The sequence below is a fragment of the Eupeodes corollae genome, chromosome 3 (genome assembly GCF_945859685.1).
Source record: "Eupeodes corollae chromosome 3, idEupCoro1.1, whole genome shotgun sequence".
In the NCBI taxonomy this organism is placed as follows: domain Eukaryota; kingdom Metazoa; phylum Arthropoda; class Insecta; order Diptera; family Syrphidae; genus Eupeodes; species Eupeodes corollae.
The window spans coordinates 24,843,662-24,866,738 of NC_079149.1; the positions used below are offsets into that span (position 1 = coordinate 24,843,662).

Consider the following 23,077-nt stretch of genomic DNA (forward strand, 5'->3'; position numbering starts at 1 on the left):
TTTTGTATTTGAATTTGTAAAAACAAAAAAGAAAGTTTATTTTTTTAAATTTATATATATATATATTAGATGTCTTTGTTTGAGTATATTTTATATTTTTGTATAAAATGTGAAATGTACGAATGCTTTTACACTTAAAATGATAAAACATATTTACAAAAATTATTAAAAATAAAAGAAAAAATATTTATAATAAATACAAATGCTGAAAATAAAAATTAGTTATAGGAACATTTAAAAATTAATAAAATATTCAAACATTTTTGCCAATTCAATAATTTATATTTAAGAAATAATAATTATAAACAAAATTATAAAAAAAGAAGCAATAACTATCGAATGGATAGGTTGAATGCTATATTAATTAAGAAGTAATATTTTAGTTTCTTTTAAATAAATATATTTGTTGCATACCTAATCATTTAGAAAACTAATATTTCAGCTTAACAAATAATAATCCCTGTTTGATATTTAAAAGACCACGTTAAAAAATACCAGGACATTATGCGGGGATCAAGAAGATCTTTATTTAACTTATTTAAATTGTATTAAAAGTTTTTATACAAAAAATTAAGTCTTGTGCAGGCAACTCTATAAAATAAATAATAAAAATTGTATAACTTATTTTTATTTAACTTTTATGTAACTTATTTTTATTTATTATGTATTTCTTCGAATATTTATCAATTTTTATCAATATTATCTTTCTAATTTTTCAAAAAGAATGAGTTATTTGAGAGAAAAAATTTTTGAGTATACTTATCTAGAGTAAGAACAACTTTTTAATTATTATTGTTAAGCATTTTTGATTATGTTCAAAAATCTAATAAATACAAACGATAAACAAGCTGGTAACAGGTATGTTTAATGCCTAGCAAGGTTTTATTTGTATCTTAGTTTTTAACACGTAGGCGTAGGAGCTAAAATTATAGTAAAGACGACTTTCTGTTTCACAGATAAAAATATGTGGCCTTTATCTTAAAAATAAACCTTATTGAAAAAACTTTTCTTTACGAAAAGAAACGTCAAATAATTGTCAGTTAAATTATCAGACTTTTGTAGTTTTTTGACGTAAATTAAACTAGTTTGCTTCCAGTTTTCACTAGTTCTGTTTGATTTAAGTTAGCAATAATCTACAAAACCCACTTAAATGGCGTTTTCAAAGTTGTTTTAAGTAAACGGGAAGAGCTGTCAACTTTCTGCTTCTTTAATTCATAACATAATTATGATATGACAAATGACAATGACAGCGGCAATTATCATTTGTCAATAATTTATTTAATTTTTTTTTAATTTCTTTTCGTGCTTTGCTTTTTAGAAGATTTGTTAACTTGAGTTTTGTTTATCTGTTCAATAATGAATTGTGTGAAGAGGGACGAACTCAGAAAATAATTTCGATTTAAAAAATATATTATATTATTTTTTAAATGTCCAGTGTTTTTATTTTCTTTTTTGACACTATTTTATATATGTAGGTACTAAGAAACAGGTATGAATAAAAATTACATATAAACACATATTACACATATGAGTTGCTGTCACGATTGACAAAACCGATTGACTTTGACTTCTTAATTTTTATATGCATTATGGATGCATAAATTTGTATGCCTTGTTGCCGTTGTCGATCCCATCATTTTTTCACTACACAAGAATAAATGTGAGTTACAGAAACAAAAAGATATGAGGTGAGATTTTTCTATTTTCACAGTTCTCTTTTGTTTGTTTTCGCATATTCGAATTTACCGTAGGTTTTTTGATTAAATTTTGAAATTGTCAAACACGTTTTTCTTAAACTCACCATGAAAATACTTTAAATAATGATTTTGAATGCTTTTCGAACCTTTAGACCAAAGACATAGGGTCATATTCATAGTTCCTTGATAAGTTCTGATTTTGTCTTTGCTAAATTAAACTTCAGTTTATGTTATTCATGGACAATTTAAACCCATTTTAAAACGATATTCTGGAGTATAAAAATAAACATGACGGAACCTATGTTTAAGCTGTTTCCAAATGATTAAACGTCAGAAATAAGCAAACTGATTGAGTAACTTAAGTTAAGTTAGTTGAAAATTTCAAAACAAAAATTAAAATGTCAAAAGACTTAAGCATAAATCAATATTTTGATATTTTGAGATAGATGAAGACGATTTGTAAGGTATCGATTTAAGAAAAAAACTTTCAAATTTATGATTGACCCTTAAATGTTATAGATCGAAATTCAATGCAATGTTTGCTAATGCTTCCAAGTCTTAAAACCAACAGCCCGACTTCATAAAGTTTCTCAACTAACAGCAAACAAAATAGTTTGAAGGGTTTCAAAGATTTTGGCTCTCCAGCTAACGCACTTTATTTTGTTAACCTCTACAAGCCATTTTATATAGGTTTAAGTATCATTTTTCAAAACTGTAGCAAAATATTCCTTAAACCTGTTTCTAATTAAAGCAGAGCTGGCAAATTCTTTATGAATATCAGCTGTGCCTAACCTACATATTAAATTTAGACTATAGAGTTCAAATAGACTCGGGTTTAAAATATGACTGAATATGCCCAACATTCTTTTGTTTCTTACATTGAGGTATGTTTAAATTCAAAAACGAACTCACATGCTTAAAAGTATTGAATTTAGGAGACATCACGTAACTTTCATTATTAGTTTGATTCTTATTCTTGAAAAATAGTGAAAAACCCCGATAAAGGCAAACAGGGTTGCTGTTTTTGGGTTAAAATATTCTTGCATCACAATTCCAGAAGTGAACAAAATTTAAAATTAAAGATTCTTTTTAATTTACAGTTAAAACTAACATAAATGAACCGAACAATTTTTCGTTAATTTGATGTTTGAATGTGTCATAAGTGGCCGTGCGATAGTTTCAAAAACGAGTACAACAAGGTCATTTTCTATTTTAAATTTTTTTTAGCCATAAGAAACAATGCGAAAAATAGCATCTCTGTGTTAAGAATAGTACTTAGCTTCGTACAAAAAGTTAAAAACCCTTCATCTTCTACTTCGGTAGAACATTTTAGTTTTTAGTATGAATGAAAAGAAAACAAATGTTTTTCTTTCTTTGCCAAAAAATACAAACAATTTCCATGACAGTATCAAATTAAAATTATTCGTTTAACATAGTTTGAGAATTTGAGTTGGAAACTAATTTTTACCATTTCTTTTGAATAATAATGTATATTTGATTACTATACATATTGTGATATTTGGGTTGCTTAAACCCCAAGACCTCTACCTGCGTTCGCCACTGATTGTGAAATTCTAACTGTTGGGTTCTCAATAAATGTAAATTCTAAAAATTTGTATCACCACAATTTCAGTAAGCATAATATTTTCTATGTAATAATAAAACAAAATTGAAATTTTTGTTTAATTAACAATAAGGAATCAATGTAAATTCATGTAAAAGAAAAGTTAAAATTACGAACATCCATAGTTCGCAGTTCGTAGCTCAGTGCCAGATGCTTTGGAGCTTCAATTTGTCACATATAAAACTCAGCTGTCACTTGAAATGTCATTATAGTATTTGACATCGATCGCTCAACAATTAAACTAAAACTAAAAAATATTAAAAATTACTTCGAAATTGATAATTTGAACTGAGCAACTTTTCGTGTGTTACGCTATGAATTTGGTGACTCACTTTGGCGGCTACTCAAGTAATTGGTAAAATATTTGTAGAAAGAATAAACATTGCTGATTTCGTAGGGCCTCTACATCATTGTAAATAATCAAAATAACGGTTACAGTTAATTCGGAGCTATATGAAACGATAACTAATTTTTTAGCAAATAAATATATATCATGACTTGGACGACAAACACATCATGACTTGGATGACAAATGAGCGTACAATCGCAAACAAAATTGAGCAAACCGGGTTATGGGCTGACGGCATCATAGGGCCGTATTTTTTTTTCAAAATGAATCCGGTCAGGTTCTTATTGTGAATGGTGTTCAATATAGTAAGATGATAATGGCTGAAATACAAACACGCTTCAGTTGCGGCTTCGTCTGCGTTACGTTGGGCTTTCTTAGAGGTTGTTTTAAATGACACTTTCAATATGACATTTCTAAAATGGCACCTCTGTCATTAGCAGCTATTATTTTTTGAAATCGAAAAAAATAAATTTATCGCGCAAAAGCAAATATATTTTGTTTGTTTATTTTTTTACAGCAGTTGAGCTGTCAGACAAAGCAAATGTTCAGCAAATTTGAACGAAAACTTCTGTTTGGAGTCACATTACGGAACATTAGTTTTTTCTTACGCTTGTAAAATGAAATGTGAGATTGAAGCTTCATTGTAGTAGCATGCATTGAATTCCTATGGCTGAACTTGTAAACGTCAGGCAAAGCCGAAACTGAAGAGTGTTTGTGTTTCAGCAATAACCAACTTTTTATGGTCTGAATTGGAAGATATGGGTGTAGACGATCGGTTTTTAAAATTTAACCACTCCTTATAAACAAATACAAATAATTTTGTTCTACTTGCTCAAGTTCTGTTTGATTTAAGTCAGATTTTTTTTCTACGAAACGCATCTGACGTTAACGTTACTTCAAATTGCAATGATTTTTGATCAATTAATATATTGCTAAAAGATAGTATTTAGGTTTTGGGTTTTGTGACCGTTTTTGCTTTTGTTAGCTTAAAAAGCGCAATTTTGGAGTAAATGATATATTTTGAAGTAAAAAAGACGCTGTTATAGTGGTTCTGCTGTTTTTTATTAAAATATTGTAAACGATATGTATAATATAAAATGTTTCTTTTTTAATTTTTTGTGTTAATGCAATCATCATCTGTTAATAAACTATTTTAAAATTTGTTGACATTTGTTCGTTTTAGTTTTAGACATTTTTTTTTCTTATTGGAAGTCGTGGTCAATAATAAAATATTTGATTTTATGTAATTGTTCGGTTCATGTTCATTTATTTGTGATTTTATTTATGTTTCCGCTGAAAAAAAGTGTAAATCATGAAATATTTTCTATTCAAAAATGTATGTAATTATTAAATTGCAAACATATGCCGTTAAATTTTAACCATATTATTCAAAATATTTAATTTTTGATTTCGAAAAATAAAATACACACAAAGAATATTGTTTTTTTTTTTAGTATGAAAAACAATATCAAAAGCTGCTTTAGGAAGCTGTAAGGAAAATGTTTAACTCTTTTTCACAAGTTACGAAAAGAACTTGAATAAAATTGAAAAGAACTTGTTTAAAATTGGTTAGGAATAATTCTCGTAAATACGGTCTTTTATGAATCCCTATAGAAAAAAATTTAACAGTGTCAAATTGCATGAATTTGTTGACCAATTCACTTCGTCAAAACGTACAATTACACGAATAGGATTTTTTTTATTCAATAAAACCATAATTGATTTTATTTTTGCCCCTTGTTGTTACTTCTATTTGGAACCATATATTTCTCAAGTTATGATTTACGATAAGCAGCTGAAGAACTCCCAGAAATTGATAAACTCGGATTATCAACAACACTTTCACTTAAAGCAGAAATAATTTCGAAGGACTGCGCATTACAATGATAAACAAATCTTGAGGCATAAGCAACGCTTCCTAAGCATTTTTTAACTGTTAAAGTATTCAATATCCTAAAGTAACTAACAAATAACTTACATTATGACATTTTGCAATTATAGCTGAGTTTGTCAGGTGTCAAATGCCAGTATGAGAAATGACATTACATTGCACATTTACAGGCGAAATAGGAATCAACTTTCAAATAAGAGTTTTTGTTATTTAATTAAAAAATTGCGAATAGCTTGAAAACCTTATAACAAAAATTATGTAGACAAACATTTTGAGAAGGAAATATGTTTTTGAAAGTGAAGGAAAGCTTAATTTTAACAGCACAAATGCGTGAACACTGTGAAAACGAACATGATGAAAGATTTGAGCCTGTGAAATTTGAATTTTCTATGATTTTACATACATATGATATTTTCGGCGATTTTGCTTCTTAAAAACTTTGAAATTTCATATGAATTTGTATTTTTGTAAGCCTACCTAATACTCCAAAAGAATACTTTTTGAAGCAACATTTTTCATACATATTTGTGTGGTGTAGCGTTTAAAGCGAAAATTGTTTTTTTTTTTTCGAAATGTGCAAATTTGATTGCGTGAATTTGAGTTTGAAAGAAGAGAAATATGTTCTAGTTTTTTTCTAATTTTGATCAAAATATTAAAAGAATGTCCCTAGAATTATATAACTTTTTTTAAGCTACCATATGTTATTGAACCAATTACTTACGTAAGTTTTATTTAAATTTACAAAAAAAGTATTTATAAAATAAAATTAATGTTATACTTAATGTACAGACTCTTGCACAAGAAATCGCTGAAAATTGGCTAAAAAATGTTCAAGATAAATCGATTTAATTTTACCTACATAAATTATCATACTTAGTGAAACAAATACAATAAATAAAATTTACAAATGAAAAAATTGAACAACACAAATTGAATAAAACAAAACTTAAACAATACAAAACAAAATACAAAAATTGTAGTGTTTTTGAGGTAAAGCATTAGTGTTTTTGTATTTGTTATTATATAAGTGGTAAATATATTAGATATTATTTTATAAATAGAATAATTGAAGGTCTAAGCCTGAACATTTTATATTATTATTATTAAGAAAAACAAAATTGGAGGATAATCGAAACAAATTACAACAATATGCTTTAAATATATATTTATATAGTACGGCAGGAAGGTGTATAAACAACAGCAGTGGAAGGAAGAAAATATTAAAAAATATTTTCACAAATTCATCAATAGTTTTTTTTTTAAATTAATTTTTATTGAAAGCGTTTTTAAGAACTTAACAACGGAAACCCATAGAAAAAGGACACAAAACTATCAGTGTGTATGTGTTTGTGTGTGTGTGTGTTTTGGACAATATATTTATATATATTTATAAATTTTTCAGGGAAAAGTGTTAATATTTTTATGTGTAGATTAAAGCAAATAGTTAGCAATCATTTCAAAACTTTCATTTAAACGAACGGATTCAATTTATCAAGTTTGTGTATCAATCTGTTTTTGAGTCACAATAAAATTAAACAATAAAAACTAAAACTAACTAAAAAATTAAAACAAATTCCAAAATTATTTAGAGTTTTGCTTAAATTGTGGGTGAAAGCAAAATATAGATATATTATTTTTTATTTTTAAATTGTAGTATTGATTTTAGCTTGTGTAAAAATTGTTTATTTTTGTCTGAGTGAAAATTTTGTATTACATAATATTTCAAGCTTTAAGTTTGTGGAAATTGTATTTGTTTTTTATTTTTTTTGGTTTGATTATTATAATTTGTATAAAATTTGTATTTGGCTTATAATACCTCTTCGTTGTCCAAGCCAAGCTGTAAAATATTTTTAATTTAAAAATTTTGGATTACTTTTTTGTTGTTAAACATTCATATTGAAAATGTAGGATTTTTTTTTTCAGTGTATGTGATCTAAATATATTCTTTTGTTTTTAGATAAAAATATTAACATTTTCTTGAATTTTCCTAAAAACTTAAATTTATTGAATAACATATATGAAGATATATTTTAAGGACGAGAATAATTTGTTTTGGTTTCCTTAATTTTTCACTGCGAAATTTGAAGTGGTTTTTGAATGCAATGGATATTGAAAACAGTACAGTAGTTTTTTGACTAAATTGACTGAAAGTCGGCTATTTACTGCATTTAGGAAATTGTCAAATAATTCTTTGTCTGAATGGAATGAAAAGTTAGGTTAGTCAGTAACTAACAAAACAAAAAAAAACTAAACTAAACACATATAGTAATATAATTTATAAGTAAAATATTTTCTACGACATTGATTTTAAGAAATATTTATTAAACTTTAAATAAATTTAACAAAATAAGAACTAAACACGGGCACCACTTCAAATCTCTCTCTATTCTATTTCTAAGTATGAAAATAAATTCAACTGAAATAAGAATTTTTTTTTAATATAAGTTAAAAAAAAATATTTTTATTTCCAAAAAAGATTATCTAAATAAATAAATATTTAAAGTATTTTTGATAACATTAAAAATATTACGATAAGATTGAAATTCCTATTCTATACTTAAGATAAATTGAATTGAAAAAGTTTTCATGCAATCGAAAAAATATTTTTCTATATTTAAATATTTAAATAGAATTTTAAAAAAGGTCAAATTTTAAATAATATAAAATATAAAAATATTTAGTTACTTATTTTTCGTTTAAAAAATTAGATTGTGTTTTTATTAAGTATTTTTTTTTCTAATAACTTTTAAAGCTTAAAGCATTTCTAAAATACAATATGAAAAAATTACATGTTTTTAGCTAAATATTTAATTTTTCAGTAAATTTTAAGCCTAACGTTTTCTGAAAATTGAATTTCGAAATTAAATTTTTTAGTAAGCCATTTTTTGGTGTTTGTTAACGAAGGTAAGATATTGAAATTTTCCTTTTCAAACATTACCATATGAAAAATAAATTAACTTAATAATTATATTTGTGTTAAAAAGGTAAAAGCTCTTAAGTCTGTTTTTATAGTTTTTCAGAAAGCGGATATTAACTTCCAATACAGTTTTTAGTAATTTTGGCTTTAAATTAAATTCAATTTTGATAAGTATAATATTTAATACGTACATGAATGTTTGTTTTGACTTTCGTCCTTTTACCAAAACACCGCCCTAAAATATTTTTAGGGTGGTTACAATTATTGTGCTTTTATTTTTATTTGTTTTTGTTTTATTTACCAAATATTGTAAGAAATATTGAGTCACTAAAAGAAATGTAAATGCAGAAAAAGTTTTGTGCTAAAATATCTTAAGTTGAAATAAGCGATTTTACTTTTTTGATAAATATCGAATATTAAAACAATTTAAGGTATTTTAGCAAAATAATTTCTGCCTATTATCTGATAAATAAAAGAAATTGATACATAAGACGAATAATTCTTTACTAAGTTGTTTTACTTTTTGCAAAACCCTTCGAATTAAATTTAACCTATTTTATTAAAAGTCATTACTGTCTTGTTTTTACAAAAATATTTATCAACGAAAGTAAAAAAGACAAATATTTTGTGAATAGAATATATAAAAAATGATAAATAGCTAAACCACTTAAGTCGACTTAAGGGCGTTTTTTTTGAGCACTATCATGTTTATTATAAAAAAAAAATAATTTTCAAAGTATTAAATTCATGTTTGTTTTAAATTAATTTTCGTATTTAAAGATACGGACTTTTCTTTAAAACAGAAAAACGGCGTTTCAAAATGACTTACTGTGTTTTAGGAAAATAACTAACACGAATTCCTTACCAGAAACAAACTATCGTTCCTAGGAATGCTTATTATTTAACTCTGGAGCTCTACTGATAAGTACAGAGATTCGTTTCTTAACCGTACTGCATGAATGTGACATATCTTACCACTTCCTCTGTCTTTGTGATGTTCATAAATTCAAAGTCAATACTCAAATGCTCAAGTTGTTCAAGAGTGGTTCAATATTTGCATAAAAAGAAGGAAAATTATGCACTTGATAAGTTCTGCCCTTAACTAACTTTAATACCTATTTAAGGCATTTTCAAAACTAAAAATACGTATTTGACATTATAAGAAAAATATGTCTGTTTTTTGAAAAACGTTTAACATCAAACTCATTTCATTTTTATTCGAGGTTAAGTTTGTCATGGAGTAGGAAACATTTAGGCCAGCTAATAGGCCCATTGTGATACCACATTAATCTTGAGGCTATTTTCTAAGCTCAATGAAACCAGTTAGAGTACCTTAAAAATTTGAATTCAGATTGGCTGGAACAACAGTCCGTTAAGAATTATCGCCTAGTCACTTACAACTCTCAACCATTCCTGTGTGCGAGTGCTGTTGGCAGGGATGGACCAATAGTCTTAAGCCCAATCCGCTAATTTGAGAAAGCACTTGCCATGACAAGAATTACTCTTGGGGAATTTGTTAATTCCTCGTAAGATGCAGTACCCTTGAAAAAACTTATGGTGGCATATGCAGGGATCGAATCCAAGACTTCTGGCATGACAGTCCAATGCACTAACCATCATGCGTTAACGAACGTTAATGTGATTGAGATTGTTTAGATCGTTATAGAAAAATTCTCCAAGATAGGTCTTGTGTTTTTGAGCTAGAGCAGAGCATGTACAGAGGAGGTGAAGAACTGTCCCCTCCTACATATAGCTTTTGCAAAAGCCATTTGAGAATACGCTTACCCTGGTTATAAGCGATCTGCTTAGAGGTAGCAAGCACCTTGAGCAAACACTTTACGTTATTATGTTTGCCTTCTTTATAGCGTCTTGAATTAGCAAAAGGTTACATGTAGCGATTGGTATGCCACCATTAGAAAAACGTGTTAGAATGGGTTGTACTGACCATTTCTGACCACTTCATCTGCTTTACGATCTTACGATATTAAACTGGTTGCAATCTTCATCGATAGTTATAGACTGTTATACAGTTTGTAGAGACAGAGTCTAGAGATTTGATATTGATATGCATATCTGAGAAAATACCGATATCAGATGTTAATATCACGTTTTCTTTAAGCCAGGAAAAGACTTCTTTTATCGCCAAAAGTTCCACCTGGAACACGCTACAATGATTAGGAATGCGGAATGAGATATTTAATTTCAGTCGTTCAAAGTACACGCCTCCATCAACCCCCTTCATTTTGACCTATCTTTGTAAAAGTGAATTGAATCGTCTTCCAGGGTGTGGTCTTTATTAATTACAATTCATAAATTTTATTTGTTTGATGATATTGACACATACAAAAATTCTCAGAAGACTTTTTAAAATATCACCGACGATTTGATCCCTCTTAAACAAAACAATAAAATTGTTCTTTTAAATCAATGCTTCAAATTTAATTGAACACTTCATACATGAGATGTACATACTGTACTGTATTTCCAGCACTAAGTTTCAAATTCAATATTGACTGTATTGTATTTTCCAGAATAATTGTGTTTTTTGGTACAAAAAAACTAAAGGTATGATGTGTTGATGTTGATTTCTATACATCACACACAAAACGAAAAATCCAATTTGTTTTGTTATCATTTTGAACATCATGTTTAGATAAACAATAACACAAGCATGTCAAACTAAATTCTGAGAAAACGATAAATTTAGACATACATACATTTGTATATCCATATTGATTGTTCAGCATTTATTTACTCTTCATATTTATATTGTATGAGGAGCTTGACTTGTACCTCTTGGTTCCAGAGAAATGAAACAAAAAAAAATAGTAATAATTGAAGATGCGGGAGAAATTTCAAGGCAAAGTCTAAAGACACAAGGACACTGAATTTTTCTTCTATTTTCTATTTTAGGAACTGTTTTCTTGTTTTTATTGAATAAAGTTTGAAATGTTGGAGACAATTTAGTTTTATTTGTTTTTGAGAATTTTGATTTTAAAATGTCTTATAGCGTATTTATTTATTATAAGCCTAGGGCTAGACCTCGACTCACGAACAAAGTACAAATTGTTGGAGTCAGGAACAACCTCTGAGATTGAAAATCATCTGACTTGTTACTTTAAGGGCCTTTCATAAACTTGACAGACATCACTACTCATATCAAATCTTAGATTTGAGATGACAGATTTTTTATAGAAGAAATAAAAATGTCCTTCAAAACTTTAGAATAACAAAAAACAGAAGAAATGATATGATTTTAAATTAAGGATGTAAATGAATATGGACATTATTTAAATATGGTACGTCGTCGTAGGTACTTATCCATTTATTGTTCACGCAGCAAGAAACCAGAATATTTAAATTTTAATCAATTGCAATAAAAATGGACATTTTCATCACACATTACGATACTTGCATTTTTTGAGATCCAGAAGACTTTTTTACCACAAATGGAAATAAGTAGGTAAATGTCTTATGTTGCAAATAACCAAAGCATTCGAAAAGATAATAAAATAAATCGATATAGGAATTGAATATGGAAATGAAGCCATGAACAAGAAAATTGTTATACTTTTGAACTTTGAAATTATTGATATTATTATGTGTTGCATGCTTCTGCTTTATACATAATTATGCATAAATTGACGTAAGTTTTTGAACTTGGTCAGTCATAACCATTTAGCGGATTTTGAAATTACAAATTAGATTAAGATCTATGGATTTTTCGATTTCAAAAATGTTTTTTAAACCAAAACATTTAAAACTTTTTCCTTAAATGATATGAGTTATGTTAAATAATAAAATCGTTTAAGAGTTAAATCTTTTATAATTTAAAAGGAAAGAATTGCATTCATTGAATGAAACTTATAACTAGACTTTTAAATTTTACAATGAACAAATATTTCACCTTTAAAATATTCCATTCCTTAATCATTTGAATATAATAAATCGATTGCAATCATTTGAGACTTCATTCATCCATTTGGAATCTTTTGAAGTCTTTGCATTAAAAATCCAACTCAGTAAAATTATGTAAAATACGTTTTGAGACGTAAATTATGAATATTTTTAAAAGAAAATGGGAGAACTTTAAATTTCGAAAACTCATAAACATTTTTAAGAGTGTTCTAAGAAGTTTATTTGAGAACATTGCATTTTCATAATTTATTTTTTGTTTGATTTTTGACTGAATTTATGATGAAATGGCAAATAATCTATTTTGGAAATATTTTGTTAGATGAAATCAACAAGTGTTCTTTAATAAACTAATTTAAGAAACAATTGTTTTGTTTATTTTTTTTAAGGACACAGTTAAAAGGTTTTTGTTCCAATTTGTATGCGAAGGAAACACTGAGAGCATTAAGGAAAAAATAGAGGGCTTGAGGAAAGATGTCGGTGAACATTGATATTAATTTCCTGAGAAAATTGCAATTAAAGTTCAAGAAAGAGTGTGTTTAACTATTCCACATTCACGTAGTACGGTTAAAGAACGAATCTCCGTACTTGTCAGAATTATAAAAGTAATGCTTGAGAATATACTGATGGGCCTTGCTAGATGTAAGAGTATTTGGTTGAATGCATTGGTTTAAAAATATCATATTTTTTCTGTAAAACGTATTAGAACTTATTCATTATTTTATTGCGTTTTCAAAATTTGAAGTGTAAACTTAAGGTTCTAATAAAATATTTTGCATTGTTTTTCGATATAATTAATTTTTTTTCGAATAGTTGGGCAAGTTTTTTTTTTAATTGTTAACACGTTAATTGGTTTATTGTCTTTTATTGAGTGTATATAAAATTGATATTATTATTATAATGTTCGCGCACTCAAGGGACTATGAATAGCCCAATAATGATTGAACACATTGAGACCAATTAGAAAAGGGAGATACGATTAGAAAGGCGATACCAGTTTGAGAGTGGTAAGGCATTTCACATTCGTGTAGTGTGGCTCAAAAAAAGAATCCCTGTACTTAACAGTACCTCCAAAATTCTTGTCAAGGGTAAAATGATCAGCATTCTTAGAAGTACAGGTAATACGGTTAAATTATTTGAAGGGAGGAGAGAAATTGGCTATATCACTAGAGTATTGTTTATAAAAATATCGATTAAACAATATAGTAAGAGAACGACTCCTATCATTTTTAGAGTTCTCTTTTTAATTCTGTCCAAAAGACACAAGTATGCTCGTTATTGGGGCTAAGCCGAAATATGAGAATTAAACTGAAATTTCGGATGAATAAATAATATTTAAAAAATGTTTTTCTTTAAAAATTACCAAAATGTAGAGATTTATAAACATCAGTCAAATAAAAAACAGAAATATTTAAAATACCAAACAAACCAAATTTTGCTTTATGAAGTTCTAGAATTTTAGATAGGAACATTCATTTTCCTATTTGAAAGCTCTCGGTTGAGTTATTGCAAGCTTAGCTTACCAAATCAAATTAATTTATTAATGGGCTCATTTCTAACGTTTGCTGGAGTATAATTTTATTGAGCTTTAAAAAACGTTTTGAAAAAATGTTGATCAAAATCATTAAATTAATCAATTTATGAAGGAGAAACTATAAATCGTTTGTTGCATTTGAGTTGAAGTTATTCTTTAAATCACAAGTTTTTATCGAAATTCCACATTTTACTGATTGCAATATTTTAAGTCTTATGTTAAAAAAGACACTTTTAACACAAAATTCAATATATTTTTGCTTATAAAAACTTTCAAAAAAAATTGTTTTTTCAAATCATCATTTTTTCAACCCAATCCAAAATAAAACCAAACGCTGAAATAATTATTGTAACTCAAACAGTTGGCATTAAATCTAAGGTTGGAGGAAAATATTGATAGGTGACTTTGCCCATTATTTTAAACTCTTTGGCAAACGATAACAATCTAAGGCATTTGGTTTAAGAAATGAGGAATCAAAACTACCTCCAAAACTTGGGTTGGCGTTTGCACCAAAAATCATAAATGGCCCATTTTTTCTGCATAGATAGAAATCAATATCCTCGATGGATGGTTCATTTTCCCCATAAATATTTGTAAACTGTCCAAATTCTTACCAGTTTCATGAAGATAGTGCGCCATAAGACACTTAAAATGTAACTATGTAGATAAATGGGCAATTGGTGCAACAATAATTCACAAGCCGACATCAAAAATACAGCGTAATAGTGCATTTCCGAAAGCCAACCCCGTGCACAGATATTATAGAAAGGGTAGATTTTCAATGTTTTCATGGTTTTTGAAGTTAATTTGAAGACATTCGATTTTTTTTAAAGTTTCAATACTTTTAGCATTTATTTCTTTAACCCCACACCCTCCAATAATATAAAAATGTCTGAAGGCGAGAGTACATTGCAAATACATGTTTGTAACATAGGTTATCGTTTTATTTTCATTAAAAATATTTTTCTTTTAATAACAAAGTATTAAAAATAAATTAAGACTTTTTTTACACTATCAAAACGAATTTTATTTGTCGGCCTATTTACAACATTTTGAAATACAGAATTTTAAAATACAGTATTTTGTACGCTAAAGTTATTTCATAAACTATAACAGATACGAAAAAAATCATGAAAGCTTTTTTTTAGAAAATTTAATGAACTTTAATTTTGTGCAACAAAAGTTTTTGATACGACAAATAATTTTCGAGATAAACATGAAAAACTGAAACAAACTCCATGTTTCTCTTAACTACCGCTAGAGCTCACTTCGGATTCTTGGGGATGTCACCAGACATATTACATTAGTAATTGTGCCAAGTTTCAAAACTTCTGGATTGTTTTTGAGGTGAAAACCTTAACAGGACTATAAGTCAAAATTGAATATAACTTGAGGTTGTTTTTTATCAACTTGGGATTTTGATTTCATTCACTTAAAGTTGACTGTTTGAACAATTGATTCCCAACTTCAACTCAAAATTTTCATAACACCCAAAAAATGTATTTTTAAAAGCATATATTGATATTTTTATGAAAAGAATTTGGAATTTGCAAATCTTAATGTTGACGAAAAACAAAAACATTCTTTTCCTAATTTTTTAAGGAAAATAGTTAAAAGCTTGAAACATAGCGGAACCACTTATTTTTATAAACGAATGCATCTTGTGACTCTTAAATAATCAAACATTTGAACGATCGTTTTGGAAATCCGTGGTGCTGTGTTACTTAGAAAAGTGAAATTTTACATTCGAATAAGTTTTTATTTGACAAGTACATAAAACTCGGAAATTGAGTGCTTTTCAAAATGTTAACAAGCAGGTTTTACGTACAAAATTTTAAGGCGAAGTAAAAATCACCAACATTTTGCAAAACTACTTTTATAACACAATATTTTCCCTTAGTAAATAGATATCTTTAAAAAAGACCGACACTGATAACTTCCAATCCCGTCTGTCGATTTGTCTTGCTTAAAATTTGTAGGTTTTCGTGTTGGGTAAAAAAGTTATTAGTTGAATTATGCTTAAAAATTTTAAAATTACCAAAAATATTTATCACATAAAGAAATAGTTTAGTTTGAAAATCTAGTTTTGTTATATAGATTTTTAGTCGAAAACAAATTTTTACCAATTCAAGTAGCATTTCTTAAACTTTTACGAATTCGATAAATGAAATTAATTTGAGAGATATCAAGAAACGAACAACAATTTTTACCAAAGTTGCGAGCTATTTCTTGTAGGTTTCATTTTTTTAATGAAAAAACGGACTGTTGGATTTTTTATACAAAAAACTACTGAATATCGAAAACAATATTTTTTATAAGTAAAAATTAGTTGGAAGCCAATATCTCAAATTTTTGAAAAGATATTTGTGTCGAAAATAAATTTTTACTAACATTGAGTAATGTTTTTTTAAGTTTTTATTTTTTATGAAAAAACTGTCCATTCGATTTTTCTCAAAACGTAATTTTTTTGCATGAAATTGTTTTGGTGATTAAATCATTCTGTATTGGTTAGATTTTTGAGGTGAAAAATTTGTGTTCCAGTTTTTTCGATTGATAAAAAGAACGTTAATTGGATTTTTTTTTTTAAAAAATATACTTGTTTGGTATCACGTTACAATATTTTATATACAATTTAAATGAGCTCTCTATCATGTCATTAGTTCATGAGATATTAAGGGTTAACTGCTATGGTAAAAAAACCACCCACGCCATTTTCTTGGGAGCCCTTTCTGCATCTTTCTGCACTATTATCTGTATAACAAAATTTGAAGTCGATATCTCTTCTGGTTCTTGAGCTATTGGACCACGAATAAAACGTCGCAAACGTACGAACATACGTACACAGGCACGCACAGACATATTTCTAAAAATCTTTTATTTCGACTCTAGGGACCATGAAACGTCGAGAAAAGCCAAAATTTTCAATTTGACAATTTGGACCCATTACAATAACTTCCGATTTTAAATTATTAAAAAACACGTAATATTAACCGAAATTAAATTTTGAACTGTCAGTTTCTGCATCACTTTCAAAAATATCCCATTCATATTTTTAAATTCTAAAAGTAGGCAAACTTTCGATTTCAAACTAGGGAGTTAAGCCACAATTTATTGAATACAAAAAAATTCAACTTGCGTTATTATTTTAGAGTTGCAATCAAATCTGAAGTTGTTGATCTTAAAACACTGAATTAAGTCGAGCAACAGTGAAAAAAATAAACCTCTAATATTTGGAATTTTATTTTTGTTTAATTCAGAAGTTCGGAATATTCGATGTTTCGCCGCAGACTAAAAATTTGGTTTAATTTATTTGTTTGTGTATATTTAATAAGTTCATGTTTTAAAAATTAATTGACTTAACACTTATGCTTAATTATATAAAAATCCACCAAAAAAATAAAAATAAAATAAATAAAAGAACCAATTAGCGTTAAAATCATCGTTTTATCAACAGACGCTATAATTTTGCAAATGGCGGCAAATGTCATTTCTTCTATTTTGACATTTGTAAAGGTTCATAAATCTAGAAAACTCCTCCTTTAAACTATTTAAAATAAATTGTATACATTTTGAATTAAAATAAATATATTTTTGGATATATTCTTAATATTTTATTTTATTCAATATTGAAATAAATTTTAATGCTGCCCTTTTTAAAAAAAGATGTATATGTAAAAAAAAGGTATGCGTTTACCTTTTTGCTTGTAAAAAAGAAATTATTTAAAAACTACTTTCTAAAAACACAATCTTAGTTATAAGCTACAAATAAAATATTAATATAAGCTTCGTTATTTTTTTTTTAAATTCTTATAAAACTATGTCTCTATTATTTGAAAAAATTGAAAAAAAAACTCATTGATTCACAATAAAAAAAAGACAAAAAATATCTTATATTTATATAATTAGGTATATAAAAAATTGTTATTACACATAACGTATTTTATTTTCAAAAACAAGAAAAATTATTAATAAAATAATTTGTCCAACAAAAAAAGAGTAAATTATGAACTAAAATACATTTAAATAAAATTAAAAACAAAAATCAGACTTACCTCATCAGTATCGCTACCAACTAATAATAAATCAAAGGGTATCGCGGCTACCAAATCGATTAGAAACCATCCACTTAAATAGTTAACCGCTATCCGTCCAGGATGTGATACAACTTCGTCCTGGCCATTTACGAATGTTGTGCGAAAATTTATTAATATATCTATCACAAATGTTACATCCACTGTAAATGGAAATTAAGAAAAGAAAAATATTGTTGTTGTTTCTCTTTCTTTGCAACCATTTTTTTTTTAAATTGTAGTTTATTGTTTTTTTTTGTTTGTTGTTGATGTTATTGTTGTTGTTATAATTTTATATTTTTAATCGGGAACACAAATTTTTATGACAAACAAATTATGATTTTCAATAAATTTAATATTGTCTCATATCAAAATTAACTGCAGGACTTTTGTTTTGTTGTTGTTGTTCATAATTTAAGGTTTAATTATTGTGATTTGTTGTTGTGTGGTTTTTGGTATAGTGTGTAGGTATTTAATTAGTTTAAATTATTATTTATATATTTTTTAATTAAATGTAAAAAGTTGAGTAGTATATTGTGTATGGTTGGTTTTTGCATTTTATTTTGCTAATAAAATATTATTTGCTTTGCGTAACAAATTGCATTAGATATATAATAACATTTAAGCATAACTATATTCTTTTTTTTTATTTTCTGAAAGGCATTCTATGAGTTTGCAGCGATTCAGCAAAATGAACAATGTAAAAATATTCCAAAAACCCAAAAATAAAATACAAACAAAAACAAAAGATAAAAATGATTTTAGTAAAGGATACAAAAAGAAAAACACAAAAATTCAACAAACATCGAAACATTTAAGTTTAATTAAAATATTCTTGTTTTAAAAATATTCTATTACATTCGTTCTATAAAATATTTATTAAATTGATGACAATTATTTTTAAAATTAAATTTAAAGTCAAAGAAATACAAAAATTAAAGTCTATAAATTACATGAAGAGATGCTGAAGGATCTGAAAAAGAGAAAATTCTTTTTCGCTTATTGATATGATAGGACGATATGACGACGACGATGATGATGATGATGATGGTGATGATGTTAATCAGATTAATTTTTATTTAATTAGTGAAAATCGACTCGATTACCATATGAGTAAGTAAGGGAGTTGAAGAAGATGTTGAAGTTGAAGGATTATCAAAATAATTATATAATTATTTCGAAATATCCTGTTGGCAAGGATACCTACATAAATATATATTTTTGGTCTTTGACGATGCGATGGGAGATGATTAATTATTATTATGCTGGGATCAATGTTGATATATTTCCGACAACAAAATAAATTAAACTTTATGCTCTGAACATTGGGTTGGGGTAATTTTTGTTTTTTGAATCGAATTAAGAAGTCAAGGATGGATACAAGTGCGTCGTCGCTTCGGTCGACAAGTAAAAGTATATGAGTTGGAGATGGAGTTGGAGTTGAATCGATTTGAGTTTAAGTTGAAGAAGACTGTCAGTCTCGCACTGTCTCAATCTATACTCTCCTTATAACATCATGTCCTCGATTAATGCTGATTGAAGTGTCATCTAGAAGCCTTATGTCCTTATAGAATATTCCAAAAGAGGTTTTAACACACACAAAAATAAAAACATTAAAAAATAAATAAATTTAATGTCTTTTTTTTTAAGAAATGAAAGAAATTATAGGTATTGGTATCGTCTTTTTAAAAATGTCACTTATGTTGTATTGGTTTTTGGTGCAAAATAAATATTTATGCTGAAAGTGTGTATTGAAGCTCAAAATTATTTTCTTTAAAAGGTTTTTCTTCCTATATCGAATATTTAACAGAATACCTGATAATTTTAAAATAAAACCATAAAGTAGAATAAAAAAATGGAAAAATAAATACAAATTTCCTTTTCAAAATATAAAATCCTTCCTTTCATCATTTTATGTATGCATATAAACCAACGTTTGTATGTTTGAAATAAAACATACAATTTTCAAATCCAGAGCAAAGAGTGAAAAGAGATTTCTCTTAGAATGTGAAAATATTCTTAATTCATCACTGAAAGTAAGACAAGCATTTTTCTTCTTTTACATTTTTCAAAAAAAAGAACTGATTTGCAATTTGATTAATTCAAATTCAAATTGAATTAAAATTTTGTATGGAATAATTTCTAGGAAAAGGAACAAATTAACATTGAAATACAATATTCGAAATCTAAATTATCATTTACATTTACATATAAACATTAACTCAAGGCACAGGTATAGAGCACCTGTGCTAGATCAATGCTTTTCATGTTTATTTAAAAAACAAGCAAACAATATATATTTTATGTTAAACCCTTTCCTAGCCTACTGAGTATTATCAATCACACGTGTAAAATTAAGAGCTTTGTAAGGAATTCTATTCTTCTTATAATAAACTATTCACACCAAAATTGGAATTCTCAGAATTTGAAAAATCGATTTTATCTTTTACTCTTAAAGTGTGATAAGATTCAATTTATGTATCTTTTGCTGAGAAAGTGTGAGTTTTATGTATTTAGAAATCTCTCATAGGTAAGCCTGAAGAAAAGTTGTATACATATACATATGTATATTGAAACTTCATTTTAAAGATGTATTGCATCAAACGTCAAATTTCTTGGAAGTTTATCCTTTCAAACATTCGATGAAATTTGACAGATAAAATATAACCAAATGATGAAGAAGAAATACACTTATCTTTGAGAGTAAACGTAATTGGTTTCTGGTACATTAGAGATTAACTTTTTGACGGTGCATTTTAAATGTCTGCAGCATAAAGGATAAAATAAGAAAATATAATTCTCCACCGAAAAGTCAAATAAGCTTTCATTCCTTATTGAATTGAAATGAAAAGTAATTAAGGAATTGAATCCTTACAATTCTATTGTGAGAATTTTGACAGCTACAATTATCAAATTGTATGAAACATTTTATATGAATTTCTGAGAATACCAAAATCTCTGTAATCTTAGAGATGGAGTCTTACAAATGAAAAATCGAGAAGAATTTGTAGAAGTACAATGCAGGACCCCTGGTACGATGGTTGTTGCGTATGACTGTCATGCGAGAGGTAGGGGTCATTCAATACCTGCCTGTGTCATCTAAAGTTTTTTTCTTTTCACTGGTATTGCCTCTTGAGAGGAAAACACAAATCCTCCAAGAGTAATTATTGTCACTTGTGTGTTTTTTAAATAACCCATTCGGATTCGGCATTTAAACTGTAGGCCCCCCCCATATCTGACATGACTTGCAAACAGGAATGATTGAGAGATGTAAGTCACTAGGCCCTGGTTCTCTAAGAACTGTTGAACTTCATTTATTTATTTTATTTTTAATGCATCACTAATACACACGTAATACGAGATTATGTACTAAAGGGTTTTTTCAATTGGCGAGGGTAGATTTTGACGCCCTCTGGAGGCAATTTTATTTTGGTGACATCTGTCAAATCTTTTGTTTATTATTCAGTTGCTTATGCCAAATCATTATGGCAAGTTACACGATTGAAAATCACATTTAAATGATAAAACTTTATTATACAAAGTAATGTTCATTTCACGATAAACGTGATAAACGGCCCTTCACAGTCAAATCTTTTGATTTGGGACGATCGGTTCAGTTAACAATCAGTCAACACCCGTACATTCAAGAAACGCAAGATTGGCCTTGGTATGTAAAAGTGTACAGAAGAACCTGAGGTAGTCTATTTCTCGTCGTGCACAAGAACTCGGCCTTACGCAGACTTAAACTTGGCGAATTTTGTGTTGGGACTTGGGCCTACAAGATCCATCTGCCCCAGGAGCTCAAAGGTCATGACATGACCATAGACAAAGCCGTTTGTTCGTTGACTGAGATTCGAATCGTTTGGAAGAGGACCCCAATTTTGTCCGAAAAATCATCTTTAGTGACGAGGCCCTTTTTTGGACTAATGGCTGTGTTAAGAAGCAAAATTGACGTATATGGGACGACACCAACCCACGCGGGGCTCACCAGGTAATAATTCATCTGCATAAGGTTACGGTTTGGTGTGGATTTTGGACCGGCCGGCGGCTTAATTGGTTCATACTTTTTTGAAAACGACGTTAGTGAGGCAGTCACCGTCGACAGCTAGCGCTACTTAACGATGATAACTAGTTCCTTATGGTCCAAATTGAACCATATGGACCTAGACGATACGTGGTTCCAGCAGGACAGCCCCGGCGCTACGTGCAAACGCTATTCCATTCCATTTCAATATCTACCCGCCCTTATTCCATACAAGGAAATTTGAATTTAAGTTGAGGTGATATCTACAAATTCTACAAATAAACGGCTTTTACAAGAACTTTGATGATTTCAGCAGTGCAAAACATTTGCAACTAGTGGCTACTTCTCTTTTCGTCACATTTTGATAACGGTTAATATGGTTTATTTTGAAGTTGGTAAGTTTATGCGTGTAGCTTGATTTGTTCAGTTAATTTTAGCCAGGACTTGATCGACAAAACGATTTTTCAAGATGAATTCTTTTTAAATAAAAAAAAGATGTTTTTACAATGGCGGGAAATAAATATTCATCGGATGTAAAATTCATAATTTTGAGTGATTTTAAAAAAAGAGCATCACAAAAAGAAATTTCAACGAAATATTTCATTCATAAATCAACTATTTGTAAAATCACCAAGAGTGGAAAGGTGTTATGCTATCATAGAGGAAGAAGGTTTTGGAGCAACACAGCAAAAGATAATTGAAAAATAACACATTCCTTCCAGGAAATCAAAAATTGAACTTATGTTACCCCTTGATTGCTTGGTTTTCAAATAAAAAAGAGCCCTTTATTTAAAAAAAAATGTAAAAGCTCGTTTGGCTTTTGTTAAAACTCATCTAAATTGGAGTCCCCAAAAGTTGAAACCGGTCATGTTTTTTGACTAATCAAAGTTCAATCTGCTAAATCCAAAATACACTAAACGGACGGTCAAACATGGAGGTGGGTCAATTTTTGCGTTTGGCCTGCTTCTCTGAGCAAGGAGTTGGGCCAATTCGACAAGTGGAGGGCATAATGAAGTCTGAGAACTATGTAGACATCGTTTGTAACACCACGCTGCC

At 27.9% G+C, this 23,077-nt stretch overlaps 1 protein-coding gene across 8 annotated transcripts in view; it reads right to left on the reverse strand.

Moving 5' to 3' along the window:
• The window catches only part of LOC129949207 (potassium voltage-gated channel subfamily H member 2), a 613,952-nt gene that overhangs the window by 56,115 nt on the left and 534,760 nt on the right, over positions 1-23,077 (reverse strand). For 7 of the 8 annotated variants that reach the window (XM_056060506.1, XM_056060508.1, XM_056060510.1 and 4 more), the window contains 2 exons: positions 17,980-18,161; positions 7,378-7,398 (listed from right to left, as the gene is read on the reverse strand). In XM_056060506.1, coding sequence (XP_055916481.1) covers positions 7,378-7,398; positions 17,980-18,161 — 203 coding nt within the window. The remainder of the gene's footprint in view (positions 1-7,377; positions 7,399-17,979; positions 18,162-23,077) is intronic. The other variant, XM_056060504.1, reaches the window with a different exon arrangement.